The following is a 15,644-nucleotide window of genomic DNA, read 5'->3' on the forward strand; positions in this document are numbered from 1 at the left end:
GACATTCATCCTAATGGTAAAAATAGTTGAGCACTTGTATTCAGCCAAAGAAAAAATAATTCAGCAACTCACCTCTATCTTCTGTCTGTTCTTACAATGAGAGGAAGAATAAGGCATGGACATAAACAAATTAAAAGAAAATCCCTAGATATCACTTAATAAAAACTGAAGTCAAAAGGCAAATGTATAATATAGTTTTAAACTTTCTTGAGTTGTTGACATTCCCATTTGTTGTTTTTCTCTTATAAGATTTAAATGAAAACATCTACACTAAAGACACTCCTGTATTTATAGAAAGCGGCACCTGTTGCACTCTGACCGTTGTGCAAGAGCCCAGGAGATCATTCCTTGGCACATTCTAAAAAAGCTGGGGGTTTGCTGTTCGGTGTCACTTAAGTACAGTTTATTAAACTAGCTGGAATTGGGCGTGAAGAATCAATGATAACAATTAGCCAATTCCTATTTTCCAGTCAGACATTCAGGACATGACAGAAGTATGGAAGAGGAGTACTTTTTGCCAACAGGTAACAGCTCTAGGAAAACAGTATTATCTACATGACCTGAGTGAAACCAGTAGTACTCTGCAGTCATTTGATTACTCTTTGATAGTAAAAAAATATTTTGGTTTTAAAGCAGGTAGACTTTGCTAAACTTACCTGATACTTTGTGCTTCTAAATATTCTAAGATACCTAGGCTTCATATGACTCCATAAGCAAAAATAATGAAAAAATTAAAAGTAACAATCTGAGTCTGGAAATACATAACCAAAGACACAATTTTACTAACTTCAGTAGTTCTTTCTACTTCAGAGGGACTGTTCAAATGCTTTAAGTAGGTATAGAAATATCTAACATCAAGTGCTGGAGTTGTATTTCTTTTAATATGATTAATTTTGACCTCCTAAAATCTGTCCATTCAGATGGAAAGTGATTACATTTTAAAAAGGTATACTGATTAAAACATTCAATATTTTTACAAAGCTGGCTGGAACTTTGTCACACAAACCCAGAACCAAAAAGTGGGGACTTATAAGGTGGGCTTTGAAGACTGTGCAATGAATCATGACAGAGTAATGCCATAGATAGGTAACTTTGTAAATGTTGTGCCTGAGATGTTCAAGATCTCTTCAGTAGCAAGTTGTCACCTTTGCAAACAGATCAAGCAGACTGAAATAAGAAGGTAAGTCTTCATATTACCCATGAAGTAGATGGAAGAGTGTTTCCTGAGCTAGCAAGCTTGGGACCTCTCCTCTGCTTAGAGTAAATAAGAATATTTCTCTAATTTCAAGGGTTGTTTCACTTCCTGACTTGAGATAAAATTTTGAGGTTACGCAAAAAAAAAAAAAAGCTAGGATATTGTTTACATAATTAATCTAAGTAGAAACTTACTTGTTTTTGCTGATATTTATATTTGAAATGGCAATCAGAATGAACAAATGTGCTGTTAGGAAACCTAAATCCATTTTCTTCTTTCACTTATACAGTTTTGAGCAAGGATTCCTGTTCTACCTGGGGTGGAGGGCATTTTTCAACCTTTGATAAATACCAGTATGACTTCACTGGGACCTGCAACTATATCTTTGCAACTGTATGTGATGAAACGAGCCCAGACTTCAACATTCAGTTCCGCCGTGGGCTGGACAAAAAAATTGCAAGGATCATTATTGAGCTGGGACCTTCTGTTGTCATTGTTGAAAAAGGCAGCATTTCCGTCAGGAGTGTTGGGTAAGATTCTGCAAGGAGCGGGGGGAAAATTGTTTAAAGAAAGCAAGGAGTTATAAAGCAGTTGCACTAAAGAAAACTACTTTGTATCAAAAATTAATTAACAAATTACAGAAGTTAGCGTACCTAACTGGACTCTACTTCTATTTCTTCTGATCAGGCATCCACACCCTCTAGATAAGTATTTCATTTGCAGTTATTTGAATCAAACTTAGAATACATTTGTATACATTGCAAAGGGAAAATAAACTATTCTCAGGCTAAAACAGTTCTCACTTTGACACTACAGTCCCCTAGATACTACCAGTCTGCTTATGCATATCTGTACTACAAGCACGGATGAAACGGCTTATACCTTTTAGTAGGCATTAGCTGAAATTTCTGTGTTTTGCTTAGAGTTCATTTTATTTCAAACGGAGATAACTCTGAACCCTCTGTACTAAAGCACATACACAGGGTACAAGAGAAACTTTGAACTATACAACCGGCAGAGAAATATTGGAGGGCCTTACAAAGAAGTTCTTGTGTATGAGAGCACTGGCTGTTCCTGTTATTCCAAGGACTACTGTGTCCAGAAAGTATCTGTGTTACTGAGGAATTAGCTTTAGGTTCTGCATCATTCATTCTTCTAGACAAATTGCTCCCATAAAAGGACATTTCTCCATGGAATTTTTCAGCATTTTTATCAGACAGGCAGTGTTGAATTTTTGTCTGTGAGTACATGTGGCTACTGGAAATAATTGACTGTGGATTGTCTGTAACTTATTATACTTAGCTACGTACAATAACCATAATGACAAAAAGACATCTCACAGCTATACCTTAATTTAGCAAACTGTACTTATAAAAACCTCCTTTATTAGTTTATGTTCCAGTAAAACTGTATGAATCTACAGGCCTAACCCAATGATCTGCATTTAAAATTTTTGTCCTTACGTTCCCAAGAACCAAGTGCCATGATTGACCTTCTTTAGTGTGGTACATAGCCCTGCTTCAGGTGGAAGGCTGATCTGGGCAGCTTCAGAAGGTCCCTTCCAAGCAACGTGTCTATGATTGTATCCCATACTTACTGGGTACTTAGCAAAATGTATTTGTTCTTTACTGTTGTTAGTTTGTAGCATTAGAATTCAGCCACAATAATGAAAATGTAATTCTGCTACAACATTCCCATTTTGGGTTTCTCTAACCTTGTCAGTTTTTAGTCTTAGTAATAATTCCTATATTAACAAGCTATAGTCCATAGAAGCTCTTCAGGATAATCAACAATAGTTCTACCACACATACTGTATTGTTACATATGACTATACCCTAATGAAACCAAACCAAGTGAAGATGCCAAATCTCGTGCAAACATTTTCACTAGCATAATTAGTATCCAATTATCTCCTGGTGATTCTTTTATGAAAGTGCTGACAATGATTTCCAATCAACAGAAATTTTAATGTATATTAAAATGTTACAGTTACAAAGGAAAAGTATATTTCATGTTACTGCAATTACTCATGTTGTATGTGTATTATATCTAAAGAATATAACTAATACCTGCATAATATTGGTATGAGAAGGTCAGTTTCTCTTCTCGTCATATTACAGTGTCATTAAGTTGCCTTACACCAGTAATGGAATTCAAATAGCACCTTATGGACGCAACATCCGTCTGGTGGCCAAGCTGATGGAGATGGAGCTAGTTGTCATGTGGAACAATGATGACTATCTCATGGTTAGTAAAATGTTCTGATAAAGTAGAAGAGAAAATTCTCACAGACTTAGTGGAATGACAAGACCTCTTTAGAGTTAATGGGTGCTTTTTGCATGTGTTTACTACTTGGATATTTATTCTTTTCCTGCTTCATCCATTCCTCTTTAAATAAACAACTTTGCTTTTTGTACCTGCATGTTCCTTTCATTTCCATCATTGGTGGTTAACTAAAGCCACCAATGTTGAGACTTGTGGATGCTTTCACAGATTTTAAACTTTCCTCAGGATATTCCAGCAGCTACAAAGTTTGGTTAAAGGGATGCTGAAGTTGTTTAAAGCTGTTAGAATCTAATAGCGTATGCCATACTTTTGTCATTTCTACCATGCTTCTCCTGGGCATCTTTTGGTTTCAGAAACATGGTGCTCCTACTAGCTCCTTTGTTTCTTTCCTTTTACTGAATCTTTTCATGTTTTCCCTCCAAATTCCGATATATTTTAGATGATGAGATAGATACATTTTCTCAGCATGACCTGTGATAGTAGTACCACAAAAGACACTGAATTAATTGTAAATTGTTAAGTTTGCTAAAGCAGGGTGATTTTATGTAATAACCTGTTTGGGAGATTTACCAACTTCACTATCACAGATATAAAAGGACGTGCTGCTGTGATGGTTGCACATGATATTCTATGTATAGGCAGATTATTTCCTCTGATCTAAGGTTTTCATAATAATTCATTGATTGTAGTCAGCTTTTTACTCTCCAGAGCAATAGATAACTGAATAACCTTTCTCTGAAAACAGATTTTCTTCCTGTAACTTTCAATTCCTTAAGAGAACAAAATGCTCTGGCAACAAATAAATGAGCAAGGAAGCAGCATCATTTCCTTATCTATTTTTTTCTGGCTCCTTAGAGTATTATTCCCCTTAATTCTCTGAAACTGTCTTAGACTCTTTTATTAAATCAAAAAATCACAACACTCCCTGTTTGTCTATTGGGAAAAGAAGTTAACGCTTCCAAAACTTTTCTTCCGGTCATGTCACTGAAATTAATGAGAAGGATCACCTTTAATTGGATTCTTGAACTGAATTTGTTTGAGAAAGGTAATGCTGTATAGATAATTTTACTTAGGGTGATCCTTTTAAATGTTTTCTTTTATTTTATTTTAGGTTTTGACTGAAAAAAAATATATGGGGAAAACCTGTGGAATGTGTGGAAATTATGATGGTTATGAATGGAATGAATTTGTGAGTGAAGGTAAGATCTGAGCACATATTGGATGGAAGAGAACTAGTTAAACTTAATCAAAGTAGGAAATTTAATACTATATTAACATTGCTCTGGCTGCTCACTCAGTTTCAGAATTAAGTAAAGCACTTTCATGGGTCACCAGTATACCTATCACGTGATTATACTACACACTATTATTTGCTGTTGTTATAATATTGTGGGTTCCCCAGACAACTGATAAGGACTCTTATATTTTAGAAACAGGCCGTAAGGATTACACTCTCTCAGCTAACTTTCAGAATGGTCTAGGTGAGGGAAATGATTATGTTAGACATAAGAAAGAATAAGGCTATAATTAAAAAAAACATAGTAGACAAGAATATTAACAAGTAGCATGTCCCAGTAAGGGTGGATCTTTAGAACAAAATAGTCAGTGCTGAGGACTCGACACCTGGACTATATGTGGTTTAGGGAGTTGACTTCAGAGTTACTGTAATTTGGTCTGTTGAGCTAATGCCCATTAGCAGTTAAAGCTCATTACGCATGCTCTCGGAGCACATCTTCTGGCTTGGTTTAATCTTAAAGGAACTCTGTATGCGAAGACCACTCCACAATGGGAATGAGTTTAAGCCCACATGTAGGGGAAAATATAAAAATGCAGGGTGAGGAGAAGAGGCATGAATTAGCAGTTGGCAAAAGATAATGCAGCTGGCAGATAAACAGTAGCAGCTGGTATCATGTAAGGTAGTAGAAGTGGTAGATTAGGAAATAGCTTGGAGAAATGATCAAGGCGATAAAAGTATGCTTTACTGAATAGACGCCCAGGTAAAGGGCAAAAGAGGTAATTGTTATCATCAGGAAGATTAATCAGTAGGATATTTCACAAAGAGTAGAATCTGAGTTTTGCTACATCACTGCAACAATTAAAGAAATCCATGATGTCTTTTTCCTGACAAATTATAACCCTTCAATTTACAGGTAAATTGCTGGATACCTATAAATTTGCTGCATTACAAAAAATGGATGATCCATCAGAGATCTGCCTGTCTGAGGAGATACCAGTTTCCCCTGTTCCTCATGAAAAATACGTAAGAAAGATCTTGACTTTTCTGCAGCATTATTCTTAACAGATGTGGAAAGACAGATAGAAACCAACAACAGAAAGACAGTGTTTTCATAAAAATTACTGTCATGAAAATGGAAAAAGTAAAATTTTTTATAGCATGATACAAGAAAGAACAAGAGTTCTTTGCATTAAACTATTAGGTTTGAGTATCTCTTGGGCAGATCTTTTCCCAGAAGAGAAAAACAGAGAAACACTAGTTTTATGCTATCTCTTTAACAAAAAAAGCAGGAATAAAGAACAGGAGTTTCTGTGGGTCCTGTGAGGAAGATACTTTTCTGAAAAGAGGGTTCCAAATATTACTGGTATTCACACCGAAAAATTACTTTGATCTGGTGGAGAACTTCTGTTGGCTGAGAGGTTTTATCTTTTTACATTGTTTCTCTTTGAGACTTTATACTACAGTAGTCAAGGTGCTAGGTGATAAAAACCTATCAAACACTTGCTCAAAGGGGAATGAATGTTGCTCTCTTCACATCGTGGATGTTTGTCCTGGAACTGAATCTCCATGAGACAACATACTCCCTGTCTGGAGTGTTTTCAGCCATTTTTAGGGGGATTGATTTTCAACTTAATGAGAAGTGGAACTAATTCAACATATCAAGATCTTTCTGTTCTACAATGGATTTATATTCCCTTCTATTCATGATTTTCTTATGCATTTTAAGTAAAATACATACTACTAAGCTGTAACAGTAAAGAGCAAACAAACCAACAAGAAAATCGTAACTAGCAGTGATACTATATTGTGGTTGTCACATGGCGGAAACACTACTAGGAACAATTTTCTTTGTCTTTTTATCTAGGCCATGATCTGCTCTCAGCTACTTAATTTGGTATCACCAACATGCAGTGTGCCAAAGGATGGATTTGTCATTCGTTGCCAGCTTGATATGCAGGACTGCAGTGAACCAGGACAACACAATTGCACTTGCTCTACGCTGTCAGAATATTCAAGGCAATGTGCTATGTCCCATCAAATGGTGTTCAACTGGAGAACTGAAAACTTTTGCTGTAAGTTCAAATGTTTTATTCATAGGAGATGGTACTTAACCTTGCTATATCTTACGCAGATGTATAATGATGTTTAACTGGAATTTAAATCAACTTATAGAAAATTCTCTGTTATCTTGAATCAAACAAAGTATTTTCTTAAGAAAACAACAGTGGTCGTCGGTAAAGCATTAAGGAGAGCATGGAAACCTCAACGGAGAAGGAGGAAGCATGAAATGTAGCTCCTACACCTTGATCAGTGACTATTAAAAAGAGAAACTCTGGTGTCGTATTCTTCTGTTCTGCTCTTGATCTTCACATACTGGTGCTACTATTAATTTTTTGTTTCATATTTAGCATTGAGTTTTCTTTCATTCTCTCTTCATACCTACTGAAAATGTTCCCTATTAAGCTCCATTATTATTCTCAACACTTTAAAATTGCATTTCTTTCTAAAATAACTTTTCCTGTCCTCCAAGGTTGTCTGTCTTACATAAACTGATAACCCATTTTATTCTTTAGTCTGCAATTGGTTTTAATCCTTCAAAATTGTAGACTCCTCGTGGCATTTTATAGATTCATATAAATATTAGTAAGACACTATGTGCATTCACAGACCTGTACAATAATTCTTACTAGTCGCAGTAAAATAATAGCCTGGTTTTCTCCCAGAGATAGCAGTTTTCATGTCACCAGTAGACCATTGCTATGACTGGTAATAAAGCAATAAAAGGCAAAGCTTTTTTTTTTTAAAAAAAAAAAAGGACAGTAACCCTTGTTACCCAAAAAGCCAAAGCTGAGAATCTAAGAACTTGCAAAAAAAAGCCAAATATACAAGGGTAATCAACCTTTTAATCTTTATTGTTTCTTTGTCTGCTTTATCTCTAACTAATTTTATTTCCTTACCTCACTTGTTTTTACTGTTCCGGGTAAGGAAAAATCTCTGCTTGAATTTATCACATATAGAACTCAGCACATGTTTTATTATGTTAGAATTGCTAGGTAGATAAAACCTGAAAGGCAGATAATGTCTGAGAAGCAGTAACTATACAGAACATAGTTATATTCTTTAAATCCTTGAAGTATTACAGCAAATCTGATTTGTGGTAGTTTATTAGGCTACAACATAGCCTGTTTGACATTCTTCAAGCTTCTGAAAGGAGTTTCTATTAAATAGGGCATGAAAAATTAATACAAGCTAGAGTGAATATGATGGTAATGATGAATACTCAGATGATGAACTCAGTACTAAGGCACGATAAGAGAATGTTAGAGCCAGAAACCACATCATCTTCTCCACCCTAGGTAGTAGATGAGAAATTCTTCTATGTTTACACTTAACACTTTCACTGTTTGTTGCAGCTGTGGGAAAATGTTCTGCTAACCAAATCTATGAGGAATGTGGTTCTCCATGTGTTAAAACCTGTTCCAACCCAGAGTACAGCTGTTCCAGTCACTGTACCTATGGTTGCTTTTGTCCAGAAGGTATAGTTTCTGTATTCATCATATCCTAAATGGCCCATACAAATGTTTTTGGCATGTGTCCAGTCAAGTGGAATAGACTTCTTAATAATGAACTAGCAGTGCATTTCAGGGCATTGTGCTGCTAGAACTGCCATTTCTCAGGTAACGTAATATAGCTGGAGTCTTGAATTGTCATGGTCCTTAAAGATCCTTGGTCACTGTTTGAAAGAACAGACCTGTGAAAGCCTTTTCCTCACAAGATCATGATATATGATGGGGTAATTTTATGCTGCCAGCTTGAAGTTCTGTACTATAATGTACATTGACTGAACTTAATTGATTTCCTATCCCAAATGGGTATCTAGCCTTCCAAGGCACCAGCAAGAGGTAGCATACCTCAGAGAAGTTCTGCAATATTATATATTTTGTAAAATCCCTTTAAACTAGTCCAAGATGAACTTCCTACAAAAATTGTAATTATGACCATCATTGTCACAGTTTCTTGACATTTCAGAACAGAAATATCCTCCAGGGTTACTATGATGTGGACATCATCACCATTTTCTATTAGTCAAAAGTAATGTGTTTTGAGTTACATGTTTAAAGCTAGGCTTAGTAGTTTATGAAATAGAATGTATCCATTCATCAAAATTCCCAACTGAATTAGTGTCATAGCATTAAAAAAAAAAGAAAAAAAAAGGAAAAAATAACATTCAAGCTCACCATTATTTCAAATTAAGTTCAAATTTCAAATGAAGACAATTGTCTGCACTTTCATATTACGAAGTAGCCAAATGGTGTTATCACTTAGAGTCAGTTTTATTTTAATTAAAAGAAAAATGTCCTGCATATTGTTTCTCTATGTACAGGCACTGGCTGTGCAATAATATCTTTCTCAATTTAATTTTGGAAGGCACTCAGGCTATAATATGTGTAGTGCTAAGTAAGGATATGGAAAAGTACTTATTTTTTGTATTTTCTTTGGCAGGAACTGTTCTTGATGATATCTCAAAGAATCGAACGTGTGTTCACGTTAAACAGTGTCCATGTACACTGAATGGGAAAACATACGCTCCTGGTGAGACAATGAAAGCAGCATGTCGGACCTGGTGAGTGGCAACAGGTACTTTCATGGGAGGATGGAGAGTATCCTGACCAACTGATTGGAAAATATAGCCTAACTTTTCGGGAGGCAGCTGCAAATGTGTCATACCATCTCTGAGACCACATTCTTTAAGTGCCACAAATCATACATTTGTAACTGAAGATGTACATGTCTCATTTCCTGATTAATCTGTACAAATATAAATGCTTCTTCAGGCCACACAAAACAGTAACATTTTTATCTCCTCTGTGAAAGTGGAGGTAAAATTAGTACAAAACAAATATTCAGTATTTACAATTTCTTTCTGGCAATCTCAGCATTTCTGATCACCAAATCAGCACTTAAAACTGAATTTCTGTTTTGCAACAGAAAATAATTACATAAAACAATATTTTTGTAAATTTGGACATTTTTCCCTTTTTGGGAAATAATTTTTGTGTGTGTTACTTCTTTTGCTATCATAGTTCTAATAAATAAAATAAAGGATAAATAATGGAATTTGATGCTCAGATTTGCAACAATGAATGCGCTTTTTATGATTCATCAATTTAGGAAAGTTTACTGGCAAACTATACAAGAGTTCAGCAACTTTGAATTAAGATGAAGAACTTCAACTGATAGACAAAGAAAATGAAAGCATTGAAAGCATAAGGAGAAAAGTGATACAAATGACATCTTCTACTACTAGGAAGTGGCTAAGCCTTTAGAGCATAAAGAAAAGAAGTTTCAAAACAGTGGAAATGAAAGTTCTGAATGTACATGTGTTTTACACTGTGTTCACTAACAAATTTTGCATGTTGATCAGCTACAGTGAAACCTCCAGATAGGAGGATCAAATCCTCTGCTGGTAAATAGTGCCTTAGGCAAATAACCTTACATAGAATTTCTTGTTTTCCTCAGTAAATGCACAATGGGCCAGTGGAACTGCAAAGACTTGCCCTGCCCTGGAAGGTGTTCACTGGAAGGAGGCTCCTTTGTTACCACATTTGATTCTAGATCATACAGGTTCCATGGGGTTTGCACTTACGTTCTTATGAAGGTAATTTCCTGCAGTCTAGAAGCACAAAATATCAAATAGATAAATTTTAGTCTGTCTTTGGTTTCCTGTTGGAACACAAACTGAGGTCTTCCTATGATAGACATTTATTCTACAAATCATTGTTATTCACAGATTTCCTCTTTCACTGTTTTCCTCCAGAGTTCCAACCTGCCACACAATGGAACCTTAATGGCTGTATATGAAAAGTCTGGTTATTCTCATTCTGAGACGTCACTTAGTGCTGTAATTTACCTATCTACAAAGGTAAGTATTCCCTCCACAGGTTCTATTCAGCATTTCAGTAACCAGATTGGCAAAATAAGTACTTAAACTCATTGGCAGTAGCCAGAACTGAAAAATTATGGGGTATAGATAGTCAAGATATGTTCCAGTTCATGCGCACACAGTAAAGATTTCAGTTGCCACATCAACTCAGGAAGTTAGAGTATTTTCAAGGTGAAAACTGAAAGCAGTATGGAATAACATGTGAGGAAAAGCTTGAAACAATCCTTTCCTATCATATAGGTCATTGACAATATAATGAAGTTAAAGAACATATGAAAACCATCACTACAAATAATTGTTTCTGATTCCATGTTCTTTTCTTACAGGACAAAATTGTGATTTCTCAGAATGAACTCCTTACTGATGATGATGAACTTAAGCGGCTACCTTACAAATCAGGTAAAGAAAATATATATAAATTCCGAATGACATTAAATGTCTGTTTTACACAAACACAGCATCTTTTCTCTTGCAATTGCCAATAGCAGAGGTTTTTAGAGGAATGTTAGAATCTTTCCCACTGCGTCTCTCCCTCCGTGGAGAGTTCTGTGTGGAAGGAGAAGACTTGTAGACAGAACGCTAGAACACTGATATATGCATTAAAATAATTACTCTACAATATCCTATGCATCAAAACCTCTATTTCTAAATATTCTTGTTCTTTTAGGAGACGTCACTATTTTCAGGCAGTCGTCAATGTACATTCAAATGTTTACAGACTTTGGGCTGGAAGTTGTAGTTCAAACATCACCTGTGTTCCAGGCCTATGTGAAAGTTGGATCACAATTCAAAGGCAAAACTTTAGGTAAGAAATCTAGTCCCCATGTGAAGGAGAAAATGTAGGAAGTGTAATTTTGAAAGCTTAGTACTCATCCTTTAAGGAATTAACTTCCTTCTCTAGATTCGAAGAACAAACAACAAAAATACCTGCACTGGAAAAACAACATGCAAAGAATTTGGTTTGTGCTGGTAAATTTAAAATTAATCAAAGAAATTAGATGGGTGACATTTTTCATGTGTAATATAATACTGTTCTTCAAGATTTAACATGTGCCTTTTTCAGTATGTTCTTCACTACACAATGAAAGGGCAACAAATCAGTCTGTGTGGTCTCTACATCTTGGAGCACATGTTCCTTGAACACAGTGCACGATCACTGTAAACACAATGAGTCTGAGAATCTAAAAGCTTGTCAGCTGATAAGCACCAGATGGAGATGTTTATGTTTATTGCCCAGCAACATTAACCACAAAGGGATGTTATCCATTCTAATAATCTATAACGAGAGGCTTAAGCCTTTAAAAATGTCTAAATGTATATTCTTTGTGATTACAGATTTTAGATACATAAGAAAACATGTAACTGCAAAAGTATTTCAAGGCCTTTCTCTTTTACTTGATTTAAAATCATTGTAAAAAACCTTTTTTCTGAAAGGCTTCTAAAAACAAGATGAAAACTATATGAATTTGTCATTGAATAGACATGAACAATCTTAACTTGAGAAGGCATAGGCTCAGGGGTTGAATGTTTACATAATCAAGATTCTCTGGCCACTCGACTATTCATTGACACTCCATGTAGAATTTTTGCATCAATTTTCTCACTATTATAGAATGAAACACAGATAATTGTATACACATTCTTTAATTTTTAGCCATCCCTTGTATTACTGATGTTACTAGGTTTGTGTGGCAATTACAATGGAGACACTACAGATGACTTCATGACTAGCATGGATATCACTGAAGGGACAGCCTCCCTGTTTGTAGACTCATGGAGGGCAGGAAATTGCCATCCTGCTTTAGAGAGAGATACTGACCCTTGCGCTTTGAGTCAACTGAACAGTAAGTAGCTGATGCTGTTGTAACTGATCTCTTCAGTTAGCTTTGTCTGACACTTCCATAAGCCCATACCAGGGAAATGAGAGAGTTTGAGAGAAACAGAGACTGAAACAAGTGAGCGTTACAGATTCTGTCACCAACAAGACATTTCTGATTTCTAGGAATACATATCTAGTAAAAGCTTACCAGATCCCATTCTAGAGATCTGGGGTTGAGATGATGAATGAGAGTTTTTGGGTGATATTTCCAATGGAATTGCAGAGTCCATGGATGTGTTAGACTTGCTAAGCAGTGCTGCGAATGAAATCCAGGCTTTGCGTTCTCCAGTCTCTACAGATATTGGTCTTAAAAAAAAAAATAAGAAAAAAAAAAAAAAGGCTCTACAGAGCTGATTGAACAAAAGTACAAAAGTATAGTCTGCAAGCTAACAAGCTAAATTGTCCTTTTGTTCCATTAGTTTTTTTCAGTTCCAGAGTTTTTTTCATTTCTTTTTCATTTTTTCATTTCTTTTTCCTGACTTCCTCTGTTTAATGTACATAATCTACTTCCATTAGAAATATCTGCTGAGACTCATTGCTCCATTCTTACCAAGAAGGGTACAGTGTTCGAGAAATGCCATGCTGTGGTGAACCCTATTCCTTTCTACAAGGTAGGAAATTATGATAGTGTACAGAGGGAGTCTAAATACGGACCAGAATTTACTCATATACAGTATTCTAGGAATGCATGGAAGCTAAGGAACAAGTTTGCTTTTGAAAATTATAGCTTCGCTACACTTAAAGTCTGTTTGTTCATAGGCACCAGTCCCATCCCTATGAATTGGAACATATTTTTGCTTGTGTTGCAGTTCTCCATGCCAGCAGCTTTAACTATACAAAGTATTGATTTTCCCAAGTGCATAATTAAGCTCATTATATTTTTCAATCTTCACAAAACATTTTGAAAATTAAAGAAGAAAAGCAGTGAATAAATAAAGGTATTTTGGGGTACTAAGTATATTTTATTCATGTCAATCAGGCAATTAATCTGGTCTTTTAGCTAAAAACCAGTTTTAGCTATTCAGCTATATGTATTTTGAATGACTTACCTCTGATTCAGCACAGAATCATAGAATCATTTAGGTTGGTACAGAACTTTAGGATCATCAAGTCCAATGATAAACCTAATACTGCCAAGCCCACCACTAAACCGTGCCCATCAGCAGCACATCTACATGTCTTTTAAATACCTCCAGGGTTTAGCACTTCCAAATGTCTGCTCCCCAATAACAGAGTGCTCTCTGTGTCTTGGGTTTCAGAGATGTATCTACCAAGCCTGTAATTATGAAGAGACCTTTCCTTATATTTGTTCTGCTCTGGGATCATATGCACGAGCATGCAGTTCAATGGGGTTAATCCTTGAGAACTGGAGAAACAGTATGGACAATTGTAGTAAGTACCTGAACCAACTCCTAATAGCCTGCCATCAGATGAATGCTTGCATACAATTCTATCTGGTTCTATTTAGAATATGGCCACGTTTGATTCACCTGTGACAAAACTCAGTAAGAGCAAGAACATATTTTAAAACTACTTGTCAGTCATTAGAAAATAACTACTTATTGTTTAGGTAGACCAACGACCAGGTATAAAACCCATATTCCTGGAATTTGTTGACTTCACAGATGCATCGTAACACAACAAAAAATATAAATAGTAACGCAGTATTCTACACAGTGTCCAAATTATCTTAAGAGTAATGAGGAAAGTAGTGAACATAAAGAAGAGGAAAGCAGAAATGGGATAACAGATATCCAACCTCTGAATGCCTTTGTAGTCTGCTTCAGAAAAGGATTGTTATTTTAAGACTACATGAAAAAGAACACTCAGGTGCTTTAAGGTGAGCATGTGGATGCTTCCAGGACTTGATAATTAAGTGATGGAATAGACAAATAAAACTATACTGTACTGTAAGATGAAAAAGACCTAGAAAAACTCTGGTTGCAGGTGTGATTTTGCTATTATGCAATTTAGACACAGGCACAGGTTTCATAGTTACTCGAAGATACTTTGTTATTTCTGCAAAGCTTCTATTTGCATTATTTTATTCCAAGGTACACAAAGAAGCAATAAGATATTTAACCTTCATAGAACTTCCAAACAGCTACATGGTTGGTCTTAAGTCCTGCTCTTCAATATCTTTTGCTAGAGCTCCACATCCACAGGAAGACAGGCAATAGAAAGCAGTAAGCACTGAAGCTGGTGACACAATATATGCAGCACATTATGAGCAGTTACCTTTCCCAAGGAAGAGTAAATAAGTTTAACATACACTCTTGTCTTGTTTTACAGGCATTACTTGTACTGGCAATCAAACATTCAGTTACAACACTCAGGCATGTGACAGGACATGCTTGTCCCTCTCCAACCGAGCCCTGGAATGTCATCCAACTGACATCCCTATTGAAGGCTGCCATTGTCCTGAAGGGATGTACTTGAACCACAAGAACGAGTGCGTTCGTAAATCTCATTGTCCCTGCTATTTAGAAGATAGAAAGTATATCTTACCTGACCAATCGACAATAACTAGTGGGATTACCTGGTAAGTGTGTCAAATTTAAAGATTAACAAACTGAAAATGGAGACAAGGGGTCTTCATGTGTCTCTCTTGGGGCTTAACGGCAGTAAGCAGTTAAGCACTACACAGCTACTTGCTCACTCCCCTTCAGCCAGATGCAGAAGGCAATCAGAAGGGCAAAAGCAAGAAAAACTGTGTGTTGAGATAAAGACAGTTATTATATATATAAAATATATAACTGTTATAATATATATAATATATATAAGACTGTCAAATACATTAATAAGCAAAAAGAGCTTATTTAACAAGCAAAGTGGCAAGCACAATCAAAGCTAAGTAAGGAATTAATTCACTACATCCCTTCAGCAGGCATATGTTTAGACATTTCCAGGAAAGCATGACTTCACCGTGCATAATGGTTACTTGGGAGGACAAGCACCATAACTCCAAACATCCCTTCTTCTTCCTTCTTTACCTGAGCTTTTATTGCTGAGCATGGTGTTGTATAGTATGGAATATCTCTTTGGTTGCTATGGGTCAGCTGTACTGGCTGTGTTCCCTCCCAGCTTCTTGTGCACTCTCAGC

The 15,644-nt window shown here is 35.9% G+C and overlaps 1 protein-coding gene across 1 annotated transcript in view; it reads left to right on the top strand.

Annotated features, from left to right (window-relative positions):
- The first annotated feature begins 496 nt into the window (after positions 1-496).
- The window catches only part of MUC6 (mucin 6, oligomeric mucus/gel-forming), a 28,299-nt gene continuing 13,151 nt past the window's right edge, over positions 497-15,644 (top strand). The window contains exons 1-16 of the mRNA XM_014957414.1: positions 497-524; positions 1,485-1,725; positions 3,316-3,442; positions 4,593-4,680; positions 5,632-5,741; positions 6,583-6,790; positions 8,132-8,254; positions 9,222-9,342; positions 10,239-10,377; positions 10,537-10,641; positions 10,989-11,061; positions 11,330-11,467; positions 12,345-12,506; positions 13,058-13,152; positions 13,801-13,933; positions 14,834-15,083. Coding sequence (XP_014812900.1) covers positions 497-524; positions 1,485-1,725; positions 3,316-3,442; positions 4,593-4,680; positions 5,632-5,741; positions 6,583-6,790; positions 8,132-8,254; positions 9,222-9,342; positions 10,239-10,377; positions 10,537-10,641; positions 10,989-11,061; positions 11,330-11,467; positions 12,345-12,506; positions 13,058-13,152; positions 13,801-13,933; positions 14,834-15,083 — 2,141 coding nt within the window. The remainder of the gene's footprint in view (positions 525-1,484; positions 1,726-3,315; positions 3,443-4,592; positions 4,681-5,631; positions 5,742-6,582; positions 6,791-8,131; positions 8,255-9,221; positions 9,343-10,238; positions 10,378-10,536; positions 10,642-10,988; positions 11,062-11,329; positions 11,468-12,344; positions 12,507-13,057; positions 13,153-13,800; positions 13,934-14,833; positions 15,084-15,644) is intronic.

This window comes from Calidris pugnax, unplaced genomic scaffold (genome assembly GCF_001431845.1).
Source record: "Calidris pugnax isolate Ruff unplaced genomic scaffold, ASM143184v1 scaffold211, whole genome shotgun sequence".
Taxonomy (NCBI): Eukaryota; Metazoa; Chordata; class Aves; order Charadriiformes; family Scolopacidae; genus Calidris; species Calidris pugnax.